Here is a 25,249-nt window from a genome sequence, read left to right on the forward strand (position 1 = left end):
ACATCCCCAGTCTGGAGCTCAACGTGGTAAGACGTGTTTGTTTCGCTTGCGCACACTGCACGTGCTTTCGCGGCTCGACTTGGGGATCCTTCACTTTTGTTGTTTTTCTCAGCGAAGTGAAGTTTTCTTCTGGGATGTATGCGGCCATTGGAACTGATTGAACGCTGGAACGCTTCTCGTTTCGACAGCCTGCACCACCAGGTTGGATTCCTTTTTAGCGAGATTCCTTGCCTCTACGTCATTTCTCCGTCTGACTATGTTGACTTGTTTTTTTTTTCATGACTTGTATGACGGCCATTCTGCAGAACGCCACGGTTGTTCGCGTTTAGTCTCTACATGTCCGAGCCTGTCCTAGCAGCACTGGAAGATTGATCGCCCCACTCTAAGAAGAAATAGGAAGCGGGGTCGGCCCCTACTACTCTTTTCTAGACTTTACTTTGTTTTATTGTGATACCATCTCGTATCCTCCGGAGTCGGGCCCGTCCGCACCACTATACCAACCCATGACGACTGGACTATACCCTAGTCTGATTCTCTCTCTCGTTCAGACGGATCCGGCTTCTCAAGATCTATATTTCAGCACAGCACTACACCTTCAACGTCTATTGACTGTCAATCTAGGGATTTTCTTGACGGGATGCAACCCATCTCGTCCCTACAAGCTGTGTACCCTAACGGTCTTAACGAGGCCACTCACGTGGACATATAGATAGGACTTTAAACGTTTAGACCTTCGTTCAAAAGTTTATGTCGAAATTACTTTTTTTTTATTTTTAAATATTATTAAATAGTCCGATACTCTCTTCTTTCTCTTATTTATTTTTGGACTGTCCTTCTAAAATGCTCCAAATTATATAAATATTCAACTTATTTTCGCGCTCATATCCAATTAAGGTTCAAGCACGCTGTCATGGACATACACCTCAGCTATCTGGGTTGTCTGTCCAGGACAGTAGGTTAGTTGTTAGTGGTTAGTGAGAGAGAAGATGGTGTTGTGGTCTTACACCTACCTATTGAGTCGTTAAAACTCTCTGGCTGGGAGCCGGTACCAGGGCAGCGAACTCTGTACCTACCAGCCTTAAGTCCGATGGCTTAATCACGACGCCACCGAGGCTGGTAGTTATAGTCGATTTATCTCGTCTAGAGTTCATTATTTAATTTTTTTTTAATGAAAATAAGCCTTGATCATTTATTTACGAACGTAACGGAATAACATGAAATACTTCATGGGGAGAAGAAAAACAAGAAAATTGAAGACATCAAACGCGTGTGCTTACGAAATTATAAGACATCAAACGCGTATGAAATTATAAAACCGCAAACTATAATAAAAAAAAAAATTCTTTTTCATTGCAGATTTTTGGATTTATTCAAAACTGATATTGTCGCCAAAAGCAGAATGAGATTGTATTATTCATCTGTTGCAAATGCGGTAAGTTTTTTTTATATTATATATTTTTATAAACATTAGCGCTAAAGGTATTATCATATGAAATATCTCGGGCTGAAAGTGGTGGAATATAACAAACGAAAATGAAAACCAGAAAACGACAGCAATAACAACAACAACAATAACAACGACAGCTGTTGGACAGTACCTGGATGCGAACCCAGTACGTACCAGTCTTCAGCCCGGAGGTTTAAGCCTTACACCACCGAGGCCGGTTTTCCGTGCAAGTGTTGTAAACTCTATTTTTTTCTTCTTACAGATGGATGTTCGATACTCATCAGTGACCAGGCACCAGTCCAGTTTGAAGATCAAAATAGCGTTGGTTGGATTAATGATACTCGATGTGAGTTATTTCCCTTTATGACCGATGGTTCTCGTCGGGGGAGGGTATATAGCTGAATTTCAGAGTACCAGACTACGATGCGAAAGGTCGCAGGATCGATCATGCTAAACGCAATCATTTTTAACACTGAATATGCATCCCATTAGCATCCCCTCCACTTCCAACCCATACAAAAACAATACAAAGTAGAGAAACATTTAAGTATCAAAACTGAATAATAGTGAACAGTACGGGGTAGTGTTTAAAAAAAAACCCCGTCTGTCACATTAACCAAACGTGTTATTATTGTCGTCTTTGAAATTAGGAATTTTGGCCCACTGAAAAGCTATGTCATATCACCCTGTGTTATTGTTAACAGTCCGTAGAATCGTCGTCGCACACGGAGAAGAACAGGGATTCTGCCAACACCGTTGATGCCTTGTTGGCGCTGCGATCGTTTGCTATGTGGAGGATGAAGACAAAGAATATCCCGCCAGCAGATCACTACATGCTGTTTTCAGGGTAAGACATCTAGACGCTTTCTTCTTCTCTTCTTCTGATTATCATCTTCATCATGATTACGTTGGTGATGACCGATGACTGACTGATGATGATGATGATGATGATTATCATGTTCATCATGATTACGTTGGTGATGACCGATGACTGACTTATGATGATGATGATTATCATGTTCATGATGACCGATGACTGACTGATGATGATGATTATGATGATTATCATTTTCATCATAATTACGTTGGTGATGACCGATAACTGACTGATGATGATGATGATTATCATGTTCATGATGACCGATGACTGACTGATGATGATGATTATTATGTTCATCATGATTACGTTGGTGATGACCGATAACTGATTGATGATGATGATGATGATGATTATCATAGTCATGATGATTACGTTGGTGATGACCGATGACTGACTGATGATGATGATGATTATCATGTTCATGATGATTACGTTGGCGATGACCGATAACTGACTGATGATGTTGATGATTATCATGTTTATGATGATTACGTTGGTGATGACCGATGACTGACTTATGATGATGATGATTATCATGTTCTAGATGACCGATGACTGACTGATAATGATGATGATTATCATGTTCATCATGATTACGTTGGTGATGACCGATGACTGACTGATGATGATGATGATGATTATCATGTTCATCATGATTACGTTGGTGATGACCGATGACTGACTGATGATGATGATGATGGTTATCATGTTCATGATGATTACGTTGGTGATGACCGATGACTGACTGATGATGATGATGATGATGATTATCATGTTCATGATGATTACGTTGGTGATGACCGATGGCTAACTAATGATGATGATTATCATGTTCATAATGATTATGTTGGTGACGACCGATGACTGACTGATGATGATGATGATTATCATGTTCATAATGATTATGTTGGTGACGACCGAACTCTGACTGATGATGATGATGATGGTTATCATGTTCATGATGATTACGTAAGTGATGACCGATGACTGACTGATGATGATGATGACAGCTATGGTGTTGTTGATGATGATGATGATGATGATGATGATGATGATTACGTTGGTGTTGATGATAACTAACCACTAACCACTAACTCTCTGTCCTGGACAGACATCCCAGATAGCTGATGTGTGTGCCCAGGACAGTGTGCTTCAACCTTAATTGGATATAAGCACGAAAATAAGTATAAAAAAACAACAGATGACTTTGATCATGATAGTAGCTATGATGTTGTTGATGATGATGATACGTATGGTGCTGCTGCTGCTGCTGCTGCTGCTGCTGATAGTGTTGTTATTGATAAAGAAGATCATATACATTGACTGTTATTTGTTTTCAGATATGATCTGAGGATAGGCGACAGAACCAGTGTTATTGGTAAGCCGTTTTACCTGCTTATTGTATTATTCCCCTTTTTAAAAATGTACAGTCTCAATTAAAATTCTCAGATCCTCTACGCTTTAAGAATAATGTACTTCTTGATACATGCAATACGATTTAAAACCCCGTCAGGAAATGGTTTATATAACGACACACTCAACACATTTTATTTACGGTTATATGGCGTCGGACATATGGTTAAGGACCACACAGATATTGAGGGAGGAAACCCGCTGTCGCCACTTCATGGGCTACTCTTTTCGATTAGCAGCAAAGGATCTTTTATATGCACCACCCCATAGATAGGATAACACATACCACGGCCTTTAATGTACCAGTCGTGGTGCATTGGCTGGAGCGAGAAATAGCCCATAAAACCCCGTCAGATGGCCTTTGAATGATTTACAAATCCGAGCAAAATTCGAATACTAAGCTAGTCTCAGTATCAATAGGCTTGTGCAAATGCAGGTCGAATTCTGGTGCCTTGCATTTTCCATGGCCATTTTGCTCACTGAACACGAATCCGGTGGAATTTGTGGTCTACGGCCATGTTTTATATCCGGGAATCAAAATGGCGGCCACATTTTGTCATTTGTCATGGATTTTTTCAGTTTGTAGAGCATATACCCTTTGTAATATATCATTGTATGGGTTTTGGGGTTTGTAGTAGACGAATATGACACTCTTAAATAGTAATGCTATCACTATGGAATATCTCGGCCAAACTGACTATTAATAATGAATTATATAGGGCCTCCACGAGTCCAAAATATTGGACTCGAGTACTTGATGGTCAAACTCGACCCGGACCCGAGTACCCGACACCTACACCAGATGATGATGATGATGATGATGATGATGATGAGATTAAGGAATAAACTAAAATAGCATTATGCATCTTAATTCCAGCGCTGAACATTGATGCCAAATAATGCCACTGTATTGCATTTAAACACCGGCTAATACGTGCAGTGTTGTGACGGACGAACGGCCAGTTTAAAAGAGTAAAACTAGCCTATGATCATATAATTATTATGTAACTTATATCGTTGATTATCTGTTGTTGAAATTATTGTCCTACATTGATAATTGTATTCCACCTTGTACGGGTACTTGAGTCCTGTGAACGGAGTACTCGTGGAGACCCTAGACTTATATTTGGCAAATTCAAGTTTAATTCGCATCTGGCGAATTGGCAAACAAGAGCTTAAAATTTTGCAGTATTGTCCCCCCCCCCCCCCCCAATCAAATATTGTTAAATACGCTAATATAAATTATAATAAATTATCATAAATAATGAATTATATTTGCCAAATTCAAGTTTAATTCGCATCTGTCAAAAAACAAATGTTGTTGAATACGCTAATATAAATTATACAAATACAAATACAAATCAGTTATTTTCATGCTGTATTAAGGTTCAAGCACGCTGTCCTGGGCAGACACACACACACACACACACACACACACACTCACACTCTCTCTCTCTCTCTCTCTCTCTCTCTCTCTCTCTCTCTCTCTCTCTCTCTCTCTCTCTCATTCATTCCATTTCAACTTATTTTCGTGCTTATATTCAATTAAGGTTCAAGCATGCTGTCCTGGGCAGATACCTCAACTATCTGGGTTGTCTGTCCAGGACAGTGGTTTAGTTTGTTAGTTGGTTAGTGAGAGAGAAGAGGGTGTACTGGCTTTAACACCTTCCCATCGAGTCGTTAAAACTAGCTTTGGGTGGGAGCCGGTACCGGGCTGCGAACCCTATACCTACCAGCCTGCCACCGGTCATAAATTATAATAAATTAGCCTAATTTGTGTTTTTTTGTTTCAGGCGTGGCCTACTTGTCGCAGATTTGTCGTCACTACCCCGTGTCGGTAATCGAGGATCAGTTTACGGCAGTTACAGCGACGGCGGCCGCGCACGAGCTGGGTCATGGGTACGAGTCTTGTGGCTTCCTTATTACTTCAAAGATTGTGAAACACGTTCATTGTTTGTGCGTTGTCGGTCTGGGATCGATCCCGTTGGTGGATACATTGAGCTATTTCTTATTCCAAGGACTTGGGGGGGGGGGGGGGGCGACGCAGCCCAGTGGTAAAGCCTCCGCTTGATGCGCTTTCGGTCTGGGATCGATCCCCGTCAGTCGACCCATTGGACTATATCTCGTTCCAGCCAGTGCTCCACAACTGGTGTAACAAAGGCCGTGGTATGTACTATCCTGTCTGTGGGATGGTGCATATAAACATTGCTTGCTACTAATCGAAAAGAGTAGCCCATGAAGTGGCGACAGCGGACTCTCTCTCTCTCTATATATCTGCGTGGTCCTCAATCATATGTCTGACGCCATATAACCGTAAATAAAATGTGTTGAGTGCGTCGTTAAATAAAACATTTCCTTCCTTCCTCAAAGATTGTAAAACACGTGCATTGTTTGTGGCAGTAGTCTTTGGATAGCGGGGAGGGACGTATCCCAGTGGTATACTATACGCTTGATGCGTTGTCGGTTTGGGATCGATCCCCGTTGGTGGACCCATTGAGCTATTTCTCATTCCAATGACTGGTATATCAAAGGTCGTGGTATGTGCCGTTACCCTTCATTTGCATGACTGGTATATCAAAGGCCGTGGTATGTGCTATCCTGTCTGTGGGATGGTGCATATAAAAAAATCCTTTGTACTAATGGAAAAAATCTAGTGGGTTTCCTCTCTAAGACTATGTCAAAATTATAAAATGTTTAACAACCAATAGCCGATAATTTACAAATTAATGTGATTTAGTGGTGTCGGTAAACAAAACGACTTTATAACTTAAGTTTTTGGATTATTAAAAGGGACTTTCCTGAGTTTATGACCATTGTTAAGATGAGGGCCGAGATTTAGCACAGTCGGTTGAGTGCTTTCCTGAAGTGCTTGCGTCGCAGGATCGAACCACCTCGGTGGATCCATTCAACTCATTGTGTTTGTTTCTCGTTCCAACTAGTTCACCACAACTGGTCGAAGGCTATGGTATGTGCTATCCTGTCTGTAGGAAAGTGCATATAAAAGAATCCTTGCTACTAAATAAAAAAATGTAGCGGGTTTCCTCTCTAAGACTACGTGTCAGAATTACCAAATGTTTGACATCCAACAGACGATGATTAATAAATCAATGTGCTCTTGTGGTGTCGTTAAATGGACATTTCTGAGTTTTCTGCATTGTAAGATGTTTCCGACTAATAAAATATTTCTACGATTAAACTTGCATATTAAATATATTTTCTTGTTTAGAATATCAGTGTCTGTATATTCAATGTGTTTCTGGTCGTCTTAATATTCTAAGAAGCTCAAACTAGATTTTGTCTTCAAATAATTTCGTACGTACGAAAACAAATATTTTAGGAAATAGGATGAAATTTAACCTAGTACAAATATTAGAACGATCAGAAACACGTTTAATATACAGCCACTAATATCTTATGCATAAAAGTATATTTGATATGTAATTACAATCGTTAAAAAGTCTCTGTTAGTCGATAACATCTTAACAAGTGCAGCAAACTCAGAAATGTCCCATTAAATAAAACAAACTTTAAACCTTTTTGCTTCCATATGTTTTCTTCAGCCTCGGTATCAAACACGATAGCCTCTACGGATGCAGTAACACTGACGCTTACGTAATGTCATCACACGCTTCGTTCCCACGTGACGACAGAATCTCACAACCCTGGCAGTTTTCCAAGTGTTCTGCGCATGCGTTCACTGAGAGCCTACGAACGTGAGTGATCTCCCCTTATTATATTTTTAATACTATAATTATTGCGCCCATACGACCAGCCAAGGTGGTGTCGTGGTCAAGTCATGATAACTATGATGTTGTTGTTGATGATAATGATGATGATAGATATAGTGTTGTGGTGATGATGTTGATGATGATGATGATGATGATAATATGACAATGATAATGATGATAGATATGGTGGTGTTGATGATGATGATGATAATTATGGTGTTCATAATGGTGATGGTCTTAATAGTTCCGGCCTCAGTGGTGTCGTGGTTAAGCCATCGGGCATAAGGCTGATGGGTAATGGGTTCGCAGCCCGCTACCGGCTCCCGCCCAGAGTGAGTTTTAATAACTCAGTGGGTAGGTCGTGGCAGGTTTCCTCTCTAAGACTATATGTCAAAATTACCAAATGTTTGATATCCAGTACAGCGGCGGATCCAGAAAAATCTATTTAGGGGGGCCCCAGTGACATGCGGTGGAATGCCAAGTTAACTTTGTGGGAGATTTGGAGGGGGGGGGGGGGGATCGTAAAAAAATTAAAATTAATATATAATAAAATTATAACTATCGCAAAATTTGTGTGTGTGTGTGGGGGGGGGGGGCTGGGCTGATGATTAATAAATCAATGTGCTCTAGTGGTGTCGTTAATTGAAACAAAGCCTTTCTTCTGCAGGAAGAAATGTACGCTGAGGGATGATTCTGACGTCATCGTATCAACCAATGGGACGAGGACACCACACTCAACAGCAGATCAACAGTGCGCATTAGCGTTCGGCGGAGGGTCTTATTTGTGTCGCGTGAGTACCTGACACGAGATTAACACATAATTTTCACATTGTTTAATAGTATTCGAGCTAAAGGCGACGCCACACGGTACGAATCACTCGTCCGAGAATAACAACGAGAATAATCTCAAGACTAGTCACAAGAATAGTCACGAGAGAATAGCCGATTTACAGAACAGACGTTACGAATTCATCGGTGGGTTTACAATCGGTAATTTTCGTGGTTATCGTACGAAACACTCGTATCGTGTGTTGTTGCCTTAATGGTCCTTGTTCGCAATATTTTATTTTTTATTTTACTTCACTAATTCTTTGAAAAAACATCATAGTAATAGTGTTACTGTAGTAGTAGTAGTAGTAGTAGTAGTAGTAGTAGTAGTAGTAGTAGTAGTAGTAGTAGTAGTAGTAGTAGTAGTAGTAGTAGTAGTAGTAGTAGTAATAGTAGTAGTAGTAGTAGTAATAGCAGTAGTAGTAGTATAAAACAAACCACCGTCAAAAAAAAGAAAAAAAAAAAAAAGAAAAAAAGAAAAGGAGATGGACAGTTATGGTAAAATACTGGTTTCGTAAGTTTAACTTCATTCGATCCATCTTTTACAGCACGTGCAGTTGCCACGATCCTATGACGTCATGTGCACGAAAATGTACTGCAGGCTACCTAGAAAGTCTTCATGTGGAATCATCATACCACAAGACCTAACTTCATGTGGAAACAAAAAGGTACTAGTATGTCTGTCTGTGTATCTGTCTGTCTGTGTATCTGCCTGTCTGTGTATCTGTCTGTCTGTGTGTCTGTATATGTGTATGTGTGTCTCTGTGTGTGTCTGTATGTGTGTCTGTCTGTCTGCATGCCTGTCGATGTGCGTGTCTGTGTGTTTTTCGGTGGTTGAAGAAACGTTAAGAGTGACCTCAGTCTATCACAGGCAACCTATACTCCAACATGGCCTGGAACATGGTGCACTCCAGAAATGGCCAACCGAAAGGAAGCCAAGAGGAAGCACATAGAATGCAGCTCAAAACGAATGCGTGCAGGACCTGCTTGCATGCATGCATGAGTTTGACCCCTTCTCGTGCGGGAGTAGGGGTGGGGGTTGGGGGGGGGGGGGGCAAGACGTAGCCCAGTGGTACAGCGCTCGCTTGATGCGCGGTCGATTGGGGTCGATCCCCGTCAGTGGATTCATTGGGCTATTTCTCGCTCCAGCCAGTGCACCACGACTGGTACATCAAAGACCGTGGTATATGCTATCCTGTCTATGTAATGATGCTTATAAAAGATCCCTTTAGCTAATATCTGTGTGGTCTTTAACCATATGTCCGACGCCATATAACCGTAAATAAAATGTTTTGAGTGCGTCGTTAAATAAATCGTTTCCTTTCCTTTCCTTCCCGTTCGACCCAGCCTCATCCACCCTCTGCACCCTACAGTCAGCCATGCCTGCCTATGATGAGCTTATTGCTGGCCAACTCAGCCTGTGCTGCAGGGTAAGAGAAGTTGGCCAGCTTCTTACGGGAGTGGGTGTTCAGTAAGGATACCTCCATCCACGCACCCATCCCTCTGAGCAAATGGTTGACACTTGCCAAGGCGCCAGGCACGGAGAAGGCAGAGGAGGAACTCATGGCAAGAGCTGTTGAGATGGAGTGGGGTGCTCTGACGGAAGTGATTGACCTGGTTGAGGTCAGTCAACTTGTGGACCTGCCTGCATGCTGGAACGTCGTGTTGTCGAGGAGTGTGTGGCCTTATTCAGCTCCAGCGACACAGAAGAGCAAGCTTATCCAGAATCTCTCTTTTGCAATCTGTAGATCTGCAGGAACCCTACATTGCTCTCGTCGTCGAGATGGGCAGCTTTGGCCTGAAGGATGGCAACTCCATCAGCAGAAGATCGGCGAACGCACCCCATACAAGTGGTCAGACTACGTCCACAAGGTGTCATCCATCATCCTTGCCCGCCATAGTGATGCTGATCGTATCATATGTGTGAACGACCCGTACGACGCAGCATACTCGATTAAAGATGACGAGCGAGACCTCAACGCCTATATGGAATTGGGCGACCCCTTCCCCTCAGCCAAAGCGTCCAAAACGCTGCTGCGTAGCGTCAGCAACATGAGTCGCCTGCAAAAATTGATGTGCTGCTACCTGACTGACTTAGCACATAATGTTGATGCAGAGATTGTGCAGTACTCTATTGGTTCCCACTGCACCAACGTGTGAACCCAGCAACTGATGCAAAACTACAGCCAGTCAGATTACAGTGGCCCTGTTGTCATTGATGCCGCTGCTACCGATGCCTATGTTGCGACAGAGGTCATTTCACAGCAGCTCCCCGGTATGCCCCGTATTAAGAGAATGCAGGAGGGGGTCCTCTGCTATGGCGTAGTGACTGATGAGATGGCAAACTATATTGTGCAGCTGCACTGTATGACAGGCTGTGAGGCCAACTCTGTCTTCTACGGCAAGGGTAAGAAGTCGTGTATGACCAGGTGGCGAAGAGCCCCGTGGCACAACAGCAGCTATCGCTGGTGTGTGGAGACAGCCTTGACCTTGAGGAGGAGGTAATGGAGGATCTCTTTGAGTTCACACGATATGGCATCTACAGCGACAACAAGAGTAGCACCATGGCTGAGGCCCGTGCCACAAAGTGGAAGATAATGAAAAACAAATCATTCATCCGTCTCCCTCCAGATGCAGATATAGCCTACGCCAACACTCCCTCCACGCCAACTACTTGGCGTATCTAGTGCGCCACCCCTCCCTGAACAACCACCCCTCATAACTCGGAACTTGGCTGGAGCTGGTGGGTGGTCGACGTCGCCCTGTCCGCCACGCGTGACCTGTCCTCCCGACGCGTCTACGTGCACCAGGACCAGCTGAAGACAGCGAGGAAGATGAGAGCGAGGAGGGTGACGACGAGGAGGAGGGAGATAATTATGTACAGGGAAGGAAAGGAAATGGTTTATTTAACAACGCACTCAACACATTTTATTTACGGTTATATAGCGTCGGACATATGGTTAAGGACCACACATATATTGAGAGAGGAAACCCGCTGTCGCCACTTCATGGGTTACTCTTTTCGATTAGCAGCAAGGGATCTTTTATATGCACCATCCCACAGACAGGGTAGTACATGCCACGACCTTTGATGTACCAATCGTGGTGCACTGGCTGTAGCGAGAAATTATGTACAGAGGAGGATGGGAGTTCCATCAGAATCTGATGATTCAAAATCTAGTGAGGCAGAATGCTTGGATTGGGACTGATCATATCTCTCAATGTCATATTGATTCATCAGTTATAATGTCATAACTATGTGTAGCATAACATGAAAGCATAATCAGTGACTTCTAACTGTGTTTTAATTGTGTTATAGTTTCATTTGTCTAAACAAATGGCCAGAAAGTACAATTTTCACGGTAAAATTATTTAAAAAAAAATTATTGACCTGTTTTTAGTAGTTTCATTTGATAACTATTAAGTTACGGCTATTAAAAAGAGCTTATTTTGAAATGTATTTTACTTCAATAGATCCTTATGTAAAAAAAAAGTAAAGTTTGTTTTATTTAACGACGCCGCTAGAGCACATTGATTTTTTATCTTATCATCGGCTATTGGACGTCAAACATATGGTCATTCTGACACTGTTTTTAGAGGAAACCCGCTGTCGCCACATAGGCTACTCTTTTTACGACAGGCAGCAAGGGGATCTTTTATTTGCGCTTCCCACAGGCAGGATAGCACAAACCATGGCCTTTGTTGAACCAGTTATGGATCACTGGTCGGTGCAAGTGGTTTACACGTACCCATTGAGCCTTGCGGAGCACTCACTCAGGGTTTGGAGTCGGTATGTCGATTAAAAATCCCATGCCTCGACTGGGATCCGAACCCAGTACCTACCAGCCTGTAGACCGATGGCCTGCCACGACGCCACCGAGGCCGGTAGATCCTTATGTAGGTAGTTTGCTTAAAATACAGCAGTACCAAAGTAATATGGGTTTTGATGTTAACAATATTTTAGTGAACATAATTATGAAATGAATATCCAAAACATAAACTGCCATTACTAAACCATATATGTTTGGTAGCCATGGATTCATAATTATAATAGGATTTTTGGGAGGGACATGGGGGCTAAAGTTTTCGTAAAAGGTCCATAGAAGTCAAATCAATCGTCAAAACATCTTAGCCAGAGAATGGTCACAGAATTGAAGCTCTGGACCTGACTAAAATTGGCGCCAAATTGCCTGACACACATCGTTAATAACAAATCGTTCAGTTCCAACGAACCTTAAAATCTTATTATAAAAATTGAACAACATTTTTTGTGGAACAATTTTGGTTGTAGTTTATGTTTACCATGAACTTTTTTTTAATTTGTTTTTTTCTTTATTCCATTCTTTTCTCACTTTTTCTTTGTCCCCTTCTCTCTCCCTCCTCCCCCCCCCTGTCTCTCTTCCCCACCTCTCTCTCTTTCTCTCTCTCTCTCTCCTTCCTCCTCCCCTCTCTCTCCCCTCTCTACCCCTCTCCCTCCCACTCTTTCCCCCTCTCCCTCCCACTCTCTCCCCTTCTCTCTTGCCCCTCTCTCCCCCCCCTCTCTCTCTCTCTCTCTCTCTCTCTCTCTCTCTCTCTCTCTCTCTCTCTCTCTCTCTCTCTCTCTCTCTCTCTCTCTCTCTCCTCTAATCTTGGTATGATTTGGTTTAAATTCACCGAAAATATAGTATTTTTTTTATAATTTGGAAAAGTGTTGATAGAGCCAAAAGTATGTTATTACTTGAAAATATTGACACTGAGCGAAAACCAGACAATATTACATCAATATGAAGACAGAGATTTAATATTTCTGAACTAATCCATGTTATTGGTTAGTGTTGCATTGACAAAATAAAGTATGTTTGTCTAGCAGGAATAATATGTTCTCACAGATTTTTACAGACACTTGAATATATTGATTAGCCCTATTTCTTAAATCTGAGTTCAATAAAGCTGAGATCCTAATTTAAGCGCTTGAATACATATCTTTGCTTAATATAATCTTGACTGACAATGTACAACGGTTGTTTAAAAAAAAAAAAAAAATCACTGACCCTAAAGTGCTAATCAAAAGGGGAGAGAGAGAGAGAGAGAGAGAGAGAGAGAGAGAGAGAGAGAGAGAGAGAGAGAGAGAGAGAGAGAGAGAGAGAGAGAGAGACAGACAGACAGACAGACAGACTTCTTTTTTTTTTGTTCTGCAGTGAAACATAGACCCCCACAGTATACAGGCATCGAAATAAGCATTGTGTCTGGTAATCCATTTACAGGTTACCACAAAATATAGCCTGGTAACCTATAGGTTACCAAAACTATATGAAAGTTAGAATCGAATTCCGGTTATCGGTACGACTAACGAAATCTGGAAGTAAATTTATCTAGTGGGCGCTGCTTAAACGCAGATAGCCGAAATTGCTTTGCAATTGCACAAGTGCGCACGAACATTGGTGCAATTTCGTACGAGAAAACGAAACGCAGAAGTGAATTCTTCTGCCGGTAGTGGACGCTGCTTAAATGCGGAATGACTATAATTGCTTGCAATTGCACATCGGTGCAATTCATTACAAGAAAATGAAACGCGGAAGTCCAGAATGTACTGCCTGGTTTACATTCGGAAATGAAACTACCGTTCGTTGAAACTTTTGTCGAGAACGAAACACCGTTCTCGACTTTTCTAACATGTGGTAACCTCCCGGTAACCTGAACGACCGTTCTCAACTTATTTCGATGCCTGCAGTATATTATTTTTGATATTGTCTGTATCTAACTTGTATATAATTTGCTATTTGTTCTGAAGTGAAACACAGACCTCCACAGTTTATTGTTGTTGCTATTGTCTGTATCTAACTTGTATATAATTTCCCATTTGTTCTGAAGTGAAACGGACCTCCACAGTCTATTGTTGTTGCTATTGTCTGTAATTAACTTGTATATTATTTGCCATTTGTTCTAAAGTAAAACATACTAAAAAAAAAGTAAGGGAACTCTAATAAGAATTTACAATTGCCAAAATTATAAGGTATATTAGCTGTGGGGAATGTTTATATGATAATAGTGAATTAATTGGGCAAACATTACAACCGGTAGTTCAGTATTACAGTAGGTTTTATGACCACCAAAGATCTTGAAGGACGATTGGGGTCAGAAGTGAAATTTGAAAGTTGACGTTGTTTAATCGCAAATTCAACAATAAAAATGACTAAAAACAAAACAATAACAACTGTATGATCAACAGAATGAAAAAGATTGACAGAAATAATGTTTCACAGTGATTAATCGACCTTCCTGGAAATTGTCAAAATCGAGATTGACACCCCACGCACGTGTACGGGGCAACTGTGTGATGCACGTGCAAACTATGGAATGTGTTTTGGTGTGTTGATAAACAGACCTGAACGTTCTTTACAGGGATGTCTGTGGTCAAAACGTATGTTCGGTCTAATAATTGATATTAACATTAATATTTCAGGTTCCCCTACTTTTTTTGAAGAGTATATATAATTTGCCATTTGTTGTAAAGTGAGACATAGATCAACACAGTAAAGTGTTTTTCCATTGTGTAACTAACTCACGTATGATTTTCCATTTATTTCTGCAGTGGTGTCAACTCGGCAAGTGCACGACACACAAAGACGCGCCTGCTACAATAGGTAGGTAACTTATTTAACCCCAACCAGTGCTCCACGACTGATTTATCAAAAGCTGTGGTATGTGCTTCCCATAAAAATCCATTGTGCAATGGAAAAATGTAACACGTTTCAATTATTTTGACATTCAACAGTAGATGATTAATTAATCAATGTGCTCTAGTGGTGTCGTTAAAAAAACAAATCTAGGTAAACAAGATATTAATAATTGCTGTAAAATCTTTTTTTTTCTTCAGACAACTGTCCCAAATGTGACGTCTTTCAAATGTTTGACATCCAATAGTAAATAATTAATTAATCAATGTATTCTAGTGGTGTCGTTAGACAGAAGAAATATTACTAATAGTTTTAAACTACTTTTTTTCTCCAGACAACTGTCCCGAATTGTGACGTGTTTTAAATGTTTGACATCCAATAGTAAATGATTAATTAACCAATGTCCTCTAGTAGTGCCGTTAAACAAAACATATTTCAAATGATTTTAAAATCCTTTTTTTACTCGACAACTGTCCCAAATGTGACGTGTTTCAAATGTTTGACATCCAATAGTAAACGATTAATCAGTGTGCTCTAGTAGTGTCGTTAAACAAAACATATATTACTAATCGCTTCAAACTCATTTTTTCTCCGACGCCATATAACCGTAAATAAAATGTGTTGAGTGCGTCGTTAAATAAAACATTTACTTCCTTCAAACACCTTTTTTAGACAACTGTTCCCAAGATGACATGTTTCAAATATTTGGCATTCAGTAGCAGACGATTAATTAATCAATGCCCTCTAGAAACAAAACAAGATAGTATTAATGGCTTTAAGCTCTTTTTCCAGACAAATGTCCCCAAGGTGACATTATTTCAAATATTTGACATCCAAAATGTCTGTTATACAAATTCGTTGTTAATAATTATTGCTTACAACCTTATCTTCAGAAACCTATTGCCTTGAAATACAAACATATTTTGAGTAAATATAGATTATGTTCCCAAAATCTCTTTATAGAAACGGGCAGATACCACAATATTGACAGGAATAATAGAATTTGTCGTCTGTGCAATATGAATGTAGTAGAAGACGAATATCACTTTGTTCTAGTGTGTACTTTCTTCAGTAACATAAGAGATAAATATATTAAACCTTTTTATTACAATAAACCATCAACATTTAAATTAACGCAACTACTGTCCAGCGACAATTCAAAACAGCTAATTAAATTGTATAAGTATTTGAACACTGCTACCACGCATAGAACAGACAACATTGATACATGACATATGTTATTATACTGTATATTATTGCTATGCATGCATTACCCATTTACTATAGAATTTTATTGATTGTAACCCGATGCTACATACCATTCCCCGCAGTGTGCACATCAATCTAATTAAAATTAGCTCCACTATTACATGTGGATCTAACACCAGCCAGTTGGAGCTCATGTCCACCAATCAAAACCTTACTTGCAGAATCCTGCCAGTGATTTAAAAATAATTTGAAAACATTCCGAATTATCCTGAGGGTATACGACATGTTTCGTGTGAATTACGAATGCCTTAAAACATGTTTTATTTTATAAAATAAATAATTTGTAATGTAAAACTGAAGACTGATTTAGGTTTTTTTAGTTTTATAAATAAATAAATAATTTTTAATGTAAAATTGAAGACTGATAACCCACCCCGTACGTATTGGTATGGTTCGCTGTACTGCAGCCACTAAAATAGACTCGCCCGATATTTTTAGAATTTGTATGCTCCCCAATAACGTTATAAAAGGCGAAGTGTGATTGGTCAATATTTAAATTATTATTTACAGACGAAATGTTACCTGGACATTGGGGACTACGCAGTGTTGTTAGTTTTAAATCACTGGCAGGATTCTGCAAGTAAGGTTTTGATTGGTGGACATGAGCTCCAACTGGCTGGTGTTAGATCCACATGTAATAGTGGAGCTAATTTTAATTAGATTGTGTGCACATTATATTATTTTATATATAAATATGTATGTATGCCTACAAAATGGATATTTTTTGGCAAAAATAAAATGTGTGTTTATTAGATGATTAATTAACCAATGTCCTCTAGTGGTGTCGTTAAACAAAACAAACGTAGGCAAACAGGATATTAATAACAGTTTTAAAATCCTTTTGTTTTCCTCTCAGACAACTGTCCCCAAGGCGACGCCCCATTTTACAGATGTCGCGTTGAGAAGTGCAGCTTTTACAGCGACAGAGTCCGGAAGACGTTTTGCTGTAAGACGTGTACGACAACGCCGGTCACAACGTCAACGCCACGGTCTACATCTGTAGCACACACCACGGTGACGACAACCCTAACAACAGACTGTGGCGACAACAAAACAACATTGCCTCGCGTCACCACGACCGCTACGGAAGCCGCATTACCAACTACTGAAGGTGGTAACTATGACAACCAGAAAACCAAATACCACGTGTCGTACCTTCAGATGCAAGTGCCGCATTCGCTGGAGGTCGTCTTGTCTTCGAATCGGGATCCCAAAACCTCGGATAACTCGAAGACCGAAAACACATTGCCATACGTTTCGCTGTATCTGTATGCGTCGATGGAGGACGGCGTGTCTTCGAATTGGGATCCCCAAACCGACTGTTAAACCGAGAGTTACGGGCGTTACCACGACCGCAAAACCTCGGATAACTCGAAGACCCGCAAAATATTGCAGTACATTCCGCTGTAGCTGTATGCGACGATGGAGAAGGACTTGCCTTCGAATCGGGATTCGAAGACCTACCACAAGAGTTAAGGGCGTCACAGTGAAATCTCCCGCGTCTCGGAAACCAACGAGACGATGCCGTACCCTCCGCTGTAGCTGTCATCGTCGGTGGTGGAGTGCGTGTCTCCGATACGGAATATCGAAACCGACCACAAGGAACTCGAAACAACCGAAGAAGGAAAAATCACTGTGTCGAACCTTCCGCTGTAGATGTCAACGACGCTGGATTTCGGCATGTCGTCGTATCGGGATCTCTAATCCAAAACTGAGACAAGGCTGATAGACAGTTTCAGGGGCGTGGCGCTGTCTGTACCTGGGAGGGGGGGGGGGGGGGTGGTCAAATATGAACCTATCGGACTCTTTAGTTTTAGCCTCAGCAGGGAGGTTTAATAAGGGGTGTTTCGATTCAGCAATTTGACACATGCATACATCCATGAAGGTGCAAGTACGTATAGTCTGCGAGTTTCTACAGAAAATATGTCCAAAGCAGGGGATGGCAGGGGTAAAAAAGTGTATGGAATTAGCAATTTTAATAAATGTTTTAGAAAAACAAAAATCTACTATTTCAAAGGAAATAATAAATCATTTTAAAATTAAATCTAGAAAGGAATTTGTTTCCATCATAAAAACAACAAAAAGAAAACAATAACGACAAAAAACACACAAAAAAACAACAAACAAACCCAGCAATGACAAAAACAAAACAAAAAAACAACAACCCCAAAACAAATTCATTAACCCCCCCCCAAAAAAAAAACTAACCCCCAACATTTGGAATTGTACTATGAGAACCGTACTTTCAGGGCCGTAGCTACGATTTATTATTATTATTATTAATTTATTTTTATTTTTTTTGGTGGGTAGGAGGGGCAACTGAGTAGTTAATAGTTTAAAATTCCTTAAACTGACCCCCCCTCCCTCCCCCCCCCCAGCTACGGCTCTGACTTTTAAAGTCGTCTTTTGTCTTAAAAAAACACATTCCGGTAATCGCTTACGTGTATGTCCATATCTCATACACTACGATTTATAAAATGAATAAAGTTTTTGGTGTGCTTTAGAGGGTGAATGTTTATTAAAACTCCTTCACAGCAAAGATCTTAACTTAAAAAGTAAATGAATGGTGAGCTGTTTGACCACATATTTTCGTTCATTATATATACGTAAATAGCCGACACAGTCTGTACGAGATTAGCCGAGAATGCCCAAGAATACCCCATAATTTCGTACACCAATCAAAGGCTTTAAAAATCATATTGTCTTGTACTATACTTCTTAACATATTCAATATTGTATTAATTGTATATATGCATGTAATAAATTATTTTCAGAGAATATTTTGTATGAGATTCATTCATTCATTTCAACTTATTTTCGTGCTTATAGTCAATTACGGTTCAAGCTCGCTGCCCTGGGCACACACCTAAGCTGTCTGTGCTGTGTTTCCGGGAGAGTGGGCTAATTAGTTGTTAGTTGTTAGTGGTTAATGTGAGAGAAGAGGGTGTAGTGGTCTTACACCTACCCACTGAGTCGTTAAAAATCGATCTAGGTGGGAGTCGGTACCGGGCTGCGAACCCAGTACCTACCAGCCTTATATCCGATGGCTTAACCACGACACCACAGAGGCCGGTATGTATGAGATGACTACCACACCGCGATATCCAAAATATACTAAACAAAATTAGTTAAGTGCCAGTAGATTGGTTTTTTTTTTTTTTTTTTGTGTTGCGTGCGTCGTTAAATAAAACATTTCTTTCTTTCTTTTTTTTCCTTTTGTTTTGCTAATTCTTTGCTATTGTCATTTTGTTTAGCAAGTTCGATCCCAAAATACTTCTATAGTGACCAATAAACCTTATTCATATTCATCTCAATGCATTTTGTTTCTGACAGCGACGTCATCAAGGGGCGGGATTTAGCTGTCGGTTGAGTGCTTGTTTGACGTGCTTGCGTCGCAGGATCGAACCACATCGGTTGATCCATTGAATTGATTGGTTTTTTTCTCGTTCCAGCCAATGCACCACAATCGGTCAAAGGCCGTGGCATGTGTTTTCCTGTCTGTGGGAAAGTGCATTTAAAAGATCCCTTGCTGCATTAGGAAAAATGTAGCGGGTTTCCTCTGATGATGACTACGTTTCAGAATTACCAACTGTTTGACATCCAGTAACCGATGATTAATTAATCAATGTGCTCTAGTGGTGTCGTTAAACAAAACAAACAAAACAGCATCATCAACTAAAAAGTAATTTCAATGCACGCTAAATAAAATAGTTAAATTGTTATTATTAAAAAAAATTGTTTTGAGTTAGGCCTACTCTTCTTTTTAAGCTAAAAGATTAGTCCTGAATGTTAGATCACCCCGCACCCCCCCCGCCCCCCCCCCCCCCCCACCTCCGTCCACCGAATCAGTGTATAATATGCGAGGCGATTGACCTATTTTTGACAGAGTTGTGACCCTTGAACTTAGGAGATACGAAACTTAGTTTTCTGGACTTTTCTTTTAACAATACTTCAAGATATTGAGCTGAAATTATGTCTATAACTTTATCATGTACAGTTACAGATAAAGTCCGACTTTTATGGCGATTAACCTATTTTTGACAGAGTTATGACTCTGGAACTTTGGAGATACGAAAAGTTGTTTTCCGAACTGTGTTTTTTTAACAGTACTTCAAGATACTGAGCTGAAATTATGTGTATAACTTTATTATGTATAGTTACAGAAAACGTTTGACTTTCATGGCGATTTACCTATTTTTGACAGAGTTATGACCCTTGAACTTAAGATATACGAAAAACAAATTTCTTGATTTTTTTTCTCACAATATTTCACATTGAACTGAAATTATGTGTATAGCTTTATCATGTACTGTTACAGATCAAGTTTGACTTTTATGGCGATTTACCTATTTTTGACAGAGTTATGGCCCTTGAACTTAAGATATACGAAAAAATTAATTTCTGGACTTTTTTGTTCACAATACCTCAAATTTTGTGTATAGCTTTGTCATGCAATATTACAGATCAAGTTTGATTTTGACGGCGATTTACTCATTTTTCATTCATAGAATTATGACCCTTGAACTTAGGAGACACGAACATATGTTGATCCTGGAAAGGGGGTCATGCTCTCTTTGACAGAACTCTCACAATGCTTGTTTATTTTGTCAATTATGACTTCCATTTGGCACCCCTGCGCGTGCTGTAACCTCACCGTGGTGCAGGGATGTAACATTCTCTTTGAGAATGGCCAATACAGCACAAATTGAAGTTTAGAGTAAAATTCGGTATCCGTAAAATTCTGTGATATTTGTATTTGTATTTTTGCACAGTTCTTTACACTGTTTTTGTTTAAACCTTGACTTTTTATATTGATGTTGATCATCACTTTATTTATTTGCATTACCATAGTTTGACACCCAATAGCCGATGTATTTTTCGTGCTGGGGTGTCGTTAAACATTCATTCATTCATTCATTCATTCATTCCATTTGGCAAGGGGCGGTCAGTCTGGGATCGATCCACGTCGATGGGCCCATTAGGCTATTTCTCGTCCAGCCAGTGCACCACGACTGGTATATCAAAGGCCGTGGCATGTGCTATCAGGTCTATGGGATGGTGCATAAAAAAGATCCCTTGCTGCTAATCGAAAAGAGTAGCCCATGAAGTGGCGACAGCGGGTTTCATCTCTCAATATCTGTGTAGTCCTTAACCATATGTCTGACGCCATATAACCGTAAATAAAATGTGTCGAGTGCGTCGTTAAATAAAACATTTCCTTCCTTCCGTCTGGCATAGCAAAATGAAGTAAACAAACATTAACCGTGACGTGTATTTTGTTATGACCTTATTCCGTTTCTGCCCCCCCCTTCCCCCCCCCCATTAGCAGGTTATAATGGACAGGACATAATCAGACAATAACTAATTACATATAAGTATCTGTTTTCAAAAAAGTATCGACATATTTTCATGAAACTGACAGCAGCAGATATAATGGAATTCTCTCGTTTGATTAGTGTAAACAATGGTAAAAATATGATGTTCCATTTTCCTAATTAATATTCTTTGTTTTAAATCGATAACAGCTGACATATTCTTGCAGTCAGTTTTAATATACTCAACAACATTAAAGGGACGTTCCTGAGTTTGTTGCATTGTAAGATGTTTCCGACTAATAAAATAATTCTACGATTAAACTTACTTGTTTAGAATATCAGTGTCTGTATGTTCAATGTGTTTCTGGTCGTCTTAATATTTGTAAGAAGTCCAAACTGGATTCTGTCTTCAAATAATTTCGTACGTACGAAAAATAATATTTTGAAAGTTAACCCAGTACAAATATTAAAACGATCAGAAACACGCTTAATATACAACCACTGATATATTATGTAGAAAAATATATGTAATTACGATCGTTAAAAAGTCTCCGTTAGTAGATAACATCTTAAAAATTGCAGAAAACTCAGGAATGTCCCTTTAATTAAGGACCATAAGAAAAGTTGAAATGTTTTCCATTAGCAGCAAGGGATCTTTTATATGCACCATCCCATAGACAGGATAGCACATACCACATCCTTTGATATACCAGTCGTGGTGCGCTGGCTGGAACGAGAAATAGCCGAATGGTCTCTCTAAGATTATATGTCAAAATTACCAAATGTTTGACAGCTGATGAATAATAAATCAATGTACTCTAATGGTGCCGTAGAACAAAACAAACTTTTAACTTTTGTTCCATTGGATATAGAGAGGTTAAGAAAGTTACCCCCCCCCCCCCCCCCCCCCCCCCCACACACCTAAATTTTGCAATAGTTATAATTTAATTATATATTAATTTTCATTTCTTTACGATCCCCTTTCAAACCTACCAAAAAGTTCCCTTGGCATTCCACCTCATGTCACTGCCCCCCCCCCCCCCCCCCCACCCCCACCCCCACCCCCCATAGATTTTCTGGATCCGCTACTGATTTCTGTTTCCTTAACCATATGTCTGACACCATATAACCGTAAATACAAATGTGTTGAGCGCGTCGTTAAATAAAACATTTCCTTCCTGATTCCTGTTTCATTATATAATCCTGATGAATCAAGTTCGATCAACCCATTGGCTTTAGTTTTATTATAACAATTCACCATCTACACTCATAGCAAGAAGAAGGAAATGTTTTATTTAACGACGCACTCAACACATTTTATTTACGTTATATGGCGTCGGACATATGGTTAAGGACCACACAGATATTGAGGGAGGAAACCCGCTGTCGCCACTTCAAGGGCTACTCTTTTCGATTAACAGCAATGGATCTTTTATATGCACCATCCCATAGACAGGATAGCACATACCACGGAGTTTGATGTACCAGTCGTGGTGCACTAGCTGGAGCGAGAAATAGCCCAATGGGCCCACCGACGGGGATCGATCCCAAACCGACCGCGCATCAATCGATCGCTTTACCACTGGGCTACGTCTCGCCACCACGCTATTAGCAGGTCACCGACATTGACGGTTATCACTGTATCTTCCGTGTAATCAACCCATTAGTTTGGCTTTGGTGTTATTAAATAAACCACCCCAAATCTTCCCTACTGCCGTAACAACTCATTCTATTTGTTTTTTGTTACCCAACCCCCGGCGAGCCAGAACGTCCAGACCTACGTTCAGCCAAGCAAACGTTTCGCTAACGTTAGCGAACTAATTGATTGGTTTCCGACGTGGCCAATTTCTCGCTCCAGCCAGTACACCAAGACTGCTACTCCAAAGGCCGTGGTATGTGCTATCTTATCTATGGGATGGTGCATATAAAAGATCCTTTGCTGCTAATCGAAAAGAGTAGCCCATGAAGTGGCGACAGCAGGTTTCCTCCCTCAATATCTGTGTGGTCCTCAACCATATGTCCGACGCCATATAACCGTAAATAAAATGTGTTGAGTGCGTCGTTAAATAAAACATTTCCTTCCTTCCTTCCTTCCATACATACGTTCAGCCAGCAAATGTTTCGCTAACGTTCGCGAACTATTTGATTGGTTCCCGACTTGGCCATTTGGTTTTACGTGAAGCGCATAAACCAGTTCAACGGACGTAAGCACAAAGCTGTTGACTGAACTTACCCGTGTCAGAGGTGTCATTATTCCCGTCTTGCCGGCACCAATTCAATTATCACTGGTGACAGAGTTAACTATTTTCAATAAACGCACTTCATGGATGTGTCAGCCATCAGAACAAAACACACACACGAGGATGCAACCCCCTTGAACCCAATCGCTTTCCAAGGAAATGGAGTATCACGTCACATTTAAAAGATCGAATCACTCCTTATGAAGATTATTTTTCCATTTACCATAGTTTGACACTCAGTAGCCGATGTAGTTTTCGTGCTGGGGTGTCGTTAAACATTCATTCATTCATTGATTCATTCATGGAGGCCATTCTCATTTTTATCAAAAAAAATAAACAAAACAAAAAATAAACAAAAGAAAAGTATCTTTGTTGTTGTGCAGAACTTGCTTCAACCTTGAAAGAAAAAAAGAAAGAAATGTTTTATTTAACGACGCACTCAACACATTTTATTTACGGTTATATGGCGTCAGACATATGGTTAAGGACCACACAGATATAGAGAAAGGAAACCCGCTGTCGCCACTACATGGGCTACTCTTTCCGATTAGTAGCAAGGGATCTTTTATTTGCGCTTCCCACAGGCAGGATAGCACAAACCATGGCCTTTGTTGAATCAGTTATGGATCACTGGTCGGTGCAAGTGGTTTACACCTACCCATTGAGCCTTGCGTAGCATTCACTCAGGGTTTGGAGTTGGTATCTGGATTAAAAATCCCATGCCTCGACTGGGATCCGAACCCAGTACCTACCAGCCTGTAGACCGATGGCCTAACCACGACGCCACCGAGGCCGGTTGCTTCAACCTTGAATGCAGCCTACACTTAATATAAGCGCTAGATCCCCGTCGGTGGGCCCATTGGCCTATTTTTCGTTCCAGCCAGTGCACCGCGACTGGTATACCAAAGGCCGTGGTATGTGCTATCCCGTCTCTGGGAAGGTGTTTATAAAAGATCCCTTACTACTAATGGAAAAATTGTAACGGGTTTCCTCTCTAAGACTATATGTCTAAAATTACCAAATGTTTGACACCCAATAGTCGATTAACCATATGGCTGACGGCGAATAACCGTAAATAAAATGTGTTGAGTGCGTCGTTAAATAAAACATTTCTTTCTTTCTTTCCCAATAGTCGATGAATAATAAATCAATGTGCTCTAGTGGTGTTGTAAAATAATGATAAAATAATAATAAAACCCCTTTAACCTCGAGTATAGCCTATACTAAGTATACCGAACGACCTTAATTAAGGGCCGGTAGATTTATTGGAAAATGTTTTGTTTAACGACACCACTAGAAAACATTGATTTATTAATCATCGGTTATTTGATATCAAACTTACGGTAATTTTGACACAGCCATAAAGAAGAAACCGACTATATTTTTCCATTTGTAGGGATCTTTTATATACACCATCCCGCAAACAGAATGGCATACCAATCGTGGTGTACTAGTGGCTGGAACGAGAAATAG

At 40.3% G+C, this 25,249-nt stretch overlaps 2 protein-coding genes across 2 annotated transcripts; one reads left to right on the forward strand and one right to left on the reverse strand.

The window, feature by feature from the left end:
* Positions 1-2,303: 2,303 nt before the first annotated feature.
* On the reverse strand, positions 2,304-2,864 carry LOC121378045. The gene has a single exon (XM_041506142.1). It carries the CDS (start codon positions 2,862-2,864, stop codon positions 2,304-2,306), a length of 561 nt encoding a protein of 186 aa, XP_041362076.1.
* Positions 2,865-3,288: 424 nt separating this feature from the next.
* LOC121378046 (A disintegrin and metalloproteinase with thrombospondin motifs 19-like) lies at positions 3,289-17,547 on the forward strand. The gene is made up of 8 exons (XM_041506143.1): positions 3,289-3,296; positions 3,668-3,705; positions 5,534-5,639; positions 7,301-7,453; positions 8,136-8,259; positions 8,845-8,964; positions 14,868-14,919; positions 17,078-17,547. Exons 1-8 carry the CDS (start codon positions 3,289-3,291, stop codon positions 17,545-17,547), a joined length of 1,071 nt encoding a protein of 356 aa, XP_041362077.1.
* The last annotated feature ends 7,702 nt before the right edge of the window (positions 17,548-25,249 follow it).

This window comes from Gigantopelta aegis, chromosome 7 (genome assembly GCF_016097555.1).
Source record: "Gigantopelta aegis isolate Gae_Host chromosome 7, Gae_host_genome, whole genome shotgun sequence".
Classification (NCBI taxonomy): Eukaryota; Metazoa; Mollusca; class Gastropoda; order Neomphalida; family Peltospiridae; genus Gigantopelta; species Gigantopelta aegis.